Source organism: Nicotiana tomentosiformis, chromosome 5 (genome assembly GCF_000390325.3).
Source record: "Nicotiana tomentosiformis chromosome 5, ASM39032v3, whole genome shotgun sequence".
Classification (NCBI taxonomy): domain Eukaryota; kingdom Viridiplantae; phylum Streptophyta; class Magnoliopsida; order Solanales; family Solanaceae; genus Nicotiana; species Nicotiana tomentosiformis.
The window spans coordinates 84,291,933-84,298,301 of record NC_090816.1 but is presented as its reverse complement, the minus strand read 5'-3'; the positions used below and the strand labels follow the sequence as shown (position 1 = coordinate 84,298,301).

General features: G+C 41.4%; 1 protein-coding gene across 1 annotated transcript; it reads left to right on the top strand.

The window, feature by feature from the left end:
- Positions 1 to 3,057: 3,057 nt before the first annotated feature.
- On the top strand, positions 3,058 to 5,527 carry LOC138892696 (uncharacterized). Its single transcript, XM_070176432.1, has 3 exons — positions 3,058 to 3,780; positions 5,000 to 5,305; positions 5,348 to 5,527. The coding sequence occupies exons 1-3, from the start codon at positions 3,058 to 3,060 to the stop codon at positions 5,525 to 5,527; spliced, it is 1,209 nt and encodes a 402-aa protein (XP_070032533.1).
- The last annotated feature ends 842 nt before the right edge of the window (positions 5,528 to 6,369 follow it).

Below are 6,369 nucleotides of genomic sequence, written 5' to 3'. Positions count from 1 at the left end.
AATACTGAGTGCTACATTATATTAACAATATCGTCGATGATCATTTTATATCGATTCTACTATTACTAATAAAGACATAACTTATTAAGATCTCTTTATCTTATTATTTTCAGGTACCTGAGCCTCTCCCATGAGGTCTTATGAAGTATTATGTCGTGGTGCTCTTCTATAGCACTTGCCTCCTTATTATGACCATCTTGAATATTTGCTCCTCTCCTTCTTCAAGGAGTTTTATCTTTGGAACCGATTAGTCTATTATGCTTCATGCATGCCATAGGCTCTATTCATTATGAACTTTATTTTATTTGGAGCATTAGCAGTTGTATATGATATTTAGCTTTGGGTCAGCAAATACGCCTGGCAATATTTTGCAAATGAATTATAACTTGAACTTCAAGTTCACATTTTCTCGTACGAGGATCTAGATGTAATAATATACATGCATTACTTTTTCAGCTGCCTATTTTCTCCCCCTATTATTGGGATCACGAACACATATCCCTATCCTTATTTGGGGATCCATCTTTGTGCATTATGGTTGAACAATTAAATCATATAGCACATTCATATTTCTAGATGGAAATTATTTGGTTCCTGACCCTGAACGGATTGTGATAGGGAGAACTTATCATAACTTGGCTAGATGCGTATAAGTGTTATTGTATATTAAATAATATATCATATACCAAATTTTATTTTGGCTTTTTTGTTCTCATAACCAATGGTTTAGATATATAGGAGTCGCCTGCTCCGGGGTGTGAGTAGCGGGACTCTGTGCTCCCCCCCAGCATGAGAGACGGCTGATGCCACCGGAAATGCACCGGTCTGGGCCATACTCTCCATAAGGCCCACCAAGCGGACTGGAGCGTCCTGAAACACTGGAGTGGCTATGAACCCCTCCAGGGCTTGAGCTGGTCTGACGGGAACGGTCTGAGCTGGGACCTCCTCCCCGTGATCAATCTGAGGCTCCACTGCGGGTGCTGCTGCTCGAGCTCTAGGCTGAGATCTGCCCTAGCCTCTGGCTCGACCTCGACCTCTGCCCCTGGTAGTAGCTGCCATAGGGGGCTCTGGCTCCTGTCTGGCTACAAATGTTGTGCGTGTTATTAGTAGCTCTATTTGTAAATTTATTGATGTTTTTAAGACTTTATAAATTCAATGATATTATTAAGACCGAGCGAAGCGCGATTAAATTTACTAGTATATATATATATATATATATATACTGCAGTCAATTTATGCATGTGATTACACACTCAAGAAAATTAATTATAATATTAATTCTACATTTAGTATAGAATCGAAAGGTCACTACGTTTCCATTCATCATCTATATCTAAATATTTTAATTAATAACTTTATGTCAAGTCTCAATCCATTACAAGATAAAATAATAAATAATATACGAAACTGGTGAGACAAACAACATAATTTAAATTTTATTAATATAAAATATATAATAACAATTTACATGTTTGCTAGGATATTCATGTACCAATCGAATACTAACTCTTGCACATATACACTAAAAGGTGCACTAGGCCAAACATCATGATAAATATCAGTTAAAATTTTACCCCAAGGCTCTCGAAGAAAGTCCGCTAAAATAGCTAATACTTCCCAATCAGTAATTTCTATGTAATTAGACAATTCGGCTCTTTTTAACTGAAAAATATGTACATGTTTAGGAATGGAAGCATCATGGCCCATTTTAAATACTTAAACTCCTTAAATTTCTTTTCTCCTACCCTTCGTTCAACCCTCTAATCCCTTAACTCATTTTGACACATCCTTGGGACATTCCTGATGACTTCAGGCTCCGGGTCTGAATTATCATAGAAATAAGTCCTGCGACGACGTATCCTTCTACGTTGTCCCCTTCCTCGACTTCGAGAACTCCCACTTGGAGTAATTCGAACTTTTCCATGTTTAGCCATATCTGAAATAGGGCCAAGAAAACAATAAAAATTGGTACAACCATTTAACGTGACAACATATGTCACAATAACTTGCAGAAGAATAGGGATATATGTAACTAAGGCTAGTATTTTTAATATTTAAATACATGGTCTAAGCATTTAGAAAAATGTAACCACTTTTCTACTGTTATTTAGTCTTCATGACCAGTGATATATTAGATTTCCTCAATTACAGTGAAGTCATGAGTGACTACTACAACACACGACTAACATTCCACTTTAAAAAAATTGCTTTCTTAAATAACTAAGAAATAATAGACAAGTGGAGAAAACTTGAAGGAAATCTGACTTGGAAACTTTGCCAAGTCAACTTGAATGAACAATTTATTTTAGCATGATCTGTTAACAGAAAAAGAGAGAGTAGTAATACCCATTCAGTAGTCCATTTCAAGTAATCTTTTCTTTTATTGTTATGCCAATTTTCAATTAAGTTTTATCATAAACAAATATTCTCTTTAGAATAAAATTACTGCAACATAGTGCAATTCCATTTCTAATAAAAAAGTTGTTTTGGACTTCTAAAAAAATGCATTGCACAAACTCGACCACGCCTTTTGGAACTACAAAGTCAACAAATTATAAGACTTCTAGTTTTAATACATAACCTAGACAATTCACAGGTTCCAATGAAAGAAAATTATGCAGCATCAACACAGAAATTTCAACTCTATTAATATCTCTTGTTGCAGGGTTGCACCCCAATATTCGGGCTAGTATGGCCCGGGAGGTTGATATGGGTACTGGTTATCGGCTAGTAGTGGAGATTACTTGGAGGATTGAGGGCTACTGCCAGAAAGAGTAGAGAGCAGATGCAGCAGGACAAGAAGGCCTATTTCTCTTGAGAGTTTAGAGGTGCCCCTGCTAGTGGAAGAGGTCAATTTGGGAGGGGTCAGCCTAGTACGCCCACATATTCAGCACCACCACCTCCTCGGGGTGCTCCGATGCGACCCTATTTTAGTGTTATGCCAGAGAGTTCTTATCGCCCACCAGTTAATCAGGGTTCTTCAAGTGCTTATTTCAGCGCCATGCCAGAGAGTTCATACCGCCCACCAGCCATTCAGGGTTCTTCTAGTGGGTATTCATGCCATCAGGGTCAGACTTAGGGGCAGCAGTCTGTTGTATCGAGAGGTTGTTACGAGCGTGGAGATCCGGGTCACATGAAGAGATCCTGCCCCAGGCTTCGGGGCAAGGCAGTACTGCAGGGTCAGCAGCCCATGATTTCAGCTCCAACAGCTGCACCAGCCGTCCGGCTGCCCAGAAGCGAAGGGCAGTGAGTAGAGGTTGTCCTAGAAGTGGAGGTCAGGCAGGCGGGGGCCAGTCAGGTGGTGCCCCAGCTAGATTCTATGCTTTTCTAGCCAGACCAGATGCAGTGGCCTCAAATACCGTGATCAAAGGTATTATTTCTATCTGCGGTAGGGATATTTCGGTGTTATTTGATCCAGGATCTACCTATTTATATGTATCATCTCTATTTGTTCATTTCCTGGATGTTCCTCGTGAGTTCTTGGGTACTCCTATTTATGTGTCCACTCATATGGGTGATTCTTTGGTTGTAGATTGGATCTATCGATCCTGTATGGTCACATTCTGTGGTTACGATACTAGGGCAGACCTTTTGTTACTTGATATGACTGACTTTGAGGTCATCCTGGGCATGGACTGGTTATCTTCATATCACGCCATTCTTGATTTCCATGCCAAGACTGTTACTTTAGCGATGCCGGAGTTGCCCAGGTTGGAGTGGAAGGGTTCGTCTTCCAGTACATCTAGTCGGCTTATATCTTTCCTGAAGACTCGACACATGGTAAAGAAGGGTTGTTTAGCTTATTTAGCCTATGTTCGGGACACCACCGCAGACTCTCCGACGATTTATTTAGTGCCATTAGTCCGGGAGTTCGCCGATGTGTTTCCTTCTGACCTTCCAGGCATGCCGCCAGATCTTGATATTGATTTTCTTATTGATTTGGCTCCAGGCACCAAGCCAATATCTATCCCACTGTATCGTATGGCTCCGAAAGAGTTGAAGGAGTTGAAGGAGCAGCTTGAGGAGTTTTTAGCAAAGGGGTTTGTGAGACCAAGTGTATCACCTTGGGGTGCACCAGTGTTATTTGTGAAGAAGAAAGATAGGACTATACGGATGAGCATTGATTACCTCCAGTTGAACAAGGTTACTATCAAGAACAAGTACCCATTTATGTGTATCGATGATTTGTTTGACCAGTTGCAGGGCGCTAAGGTATTCTCTAAAATCGACTTGAGGTCAGGGTACCATCAGTTGAATATTTGGGACTCAGATGTTCCGAAGACTACCTTCCATACTAGATATGGTCATTATGAGTTTCTAGTGATGTCTTCGGCTTGACTAATGCCCCAGTGGCGTTCATGGATTTTATGAACAGAGTGTTTAGGCCTTATACTAATTCCTTTGTTATTGTCTTCATTGATGACATCTTGATTTACTCACGTAGCCTGGAGGAGCACGAGCAGCATTTGAGAGTGGTGCTTCAGACATTGCGGGAATAGGAGCTATATGCTAAGTTCTTCAAGTGTGAGTTTTGGCTAGAGTCTGTGGCATTCTTGGGGCATGTTGTATCAGGAGAGGGTATTAAGGTGGATACCAAGAAGATTGAGGCAGTTTAGAGTTGGCCTCGTCCCACTTCGGTGACTGAGATCAGGATTTTCCTAGGGGTAGCAGGTTATTATCGCTGGTTTGTGCAGGGTTTCTCATCCATTGCAGTACCTATGACTAGATTGACCCAAAAGGGTGCTCCATTCTGTTGGTCCGATGATTGTGAGGCGAGCTTCCAGAAGCTCAAGACAGCTTTGACTATAGCACCGGTTCTAGTGTTGCCTTCCGGCTCGGGGATGTATACGGTATATTGCGATGCTTCACGCATTGGCTTAGGTTGTGTATTGATGCAGGAGGGCGAGTTATTGCATATGCTTCGCGTCAGCTGAAGATTCATGAGAAGAATTACATTGTGCATGATTTGGAGTTAGCCACGATTATTCATGCTCTTAAGATATGGAGGCATTATCTGGATGGGGTATCATGTGAGGTTTATGCTGATCATCACAGCTTACAACATTTGTTTAAGCAAAGGGATCTCAATTTTAGGCAGCGTAGATGGCTCGAGTTACTGAAGGATTCTGACATCACCATTCTTTATCTTCCGAGCAAGGCAAATGTGGTCGCGGATGCCTTAAGCAGGAATGCAGAAAGTATAGGTAGCTTGGCATTTATTTCAGCGGGGGAGAGGCCACTAGCTTTGGACATTCAGTCCTTGGCTAATAGACTTGTGAGGTTGGATATTTCAGAGCCTAGTTGGGTTCTTGCATGTGTTGTTGCCCAGTCTTCACTATTGGTGTAGATCAAGGCTCGGCAGTTTGATGACCCACATTTGGCAGTTCTTAGAGAGACGGTATTACAGGGTAGTGCCAAAGAGGTTTCTATTGGCGATGATAGTGTCCTGCGACTCCACGGTCATCTTTGTGTTCCTAATATCGATGGCTTGAGAGAGAGGATTCTAGAGGAGGCACACAGTTCTTAGTATTTCATTCATCCAGGTGCTACGAAGATGTATCGTGATCTGAGACAACACTATTAGTGGCGGCGGATGAAGAAAGATATAGTTGAGTATGTGGCTAGGTGTCTGAATTGCCAGCAGATCAAGTATGGACACCAGAGGCCAGGTAGCCTACTTCAGCAAATGACTATACCTGAGTGGAAATGGGAGCGCATTACCATGGACTTCGTGGTTGGGTTACCGCGAACCTTGCGGAAGTTTGATGAAGTTTGGGTCATTGTTGACAGGTTGACCAAGTCGGCACACTTCATTCCGGTTATGACTACATATACTTCATAAAAGTTGGCCTAGATTTATATTAGGGAGATAGTTCGGTTACACAGTGTGCCTGTTTCCATCATATCAGATAGAATCCCCCAGTTCACTTCACATTTCTGGAGAGCCGTACAGAGTGAGTTGGGTGCCCATAGACAAACAACAACAAACAATGATTAAAGAAGAACTTTTTCAACAGAGTTTTCTATTTGCCCAGAATTTTCTTTTACTGTATATCCATATTTATGTACATAGAATACACAACAGTTGCTCTGATACCAATGAAGATTAAAAACGAGGGGCGAGAACAACACTTATTGACACAGCGAAAACTGTTGAATTCACTCGAAATCGAAGGGAAACACATCTTGCATCACATTTGCGGTACCATTTACAACTCCTCGATGCCCAATTGATAGCAAGTGACCCACGTCGCATAAGATTGAGTGGGAAGGAAATGAAGGCATAAGCTTTAATAGAATCAAATTGCACGATGAGGAATCAAGAAGGGAAGTACTCCTAATAGCCCTGTAGCCTCCCGAAGATAATTA

Coding starts and splice junctions, on each gene's coding strand:
- LOC138892696 (XM_070176432.1), top strand. CDS start 3,058: ATGCCATCAGGGTCAGACTTAGGGGCAGCAGTCTGTTGTATCGAGAGG. Junction 3,781..4,999: donor TCCTGAAGACTCGACACATG/GTAAAGAAGGGT, acceptor CATGCTCTTAAG/ATATGGAGGCATTATCTGGA. Junction 5,306..5,347: donor ATATTTCAGAGCCTAGTTGG/GTTCTTGCATGT, acceptor CTATTGGTGTAG/ATCAAGGCTCGGCAGTTTGA.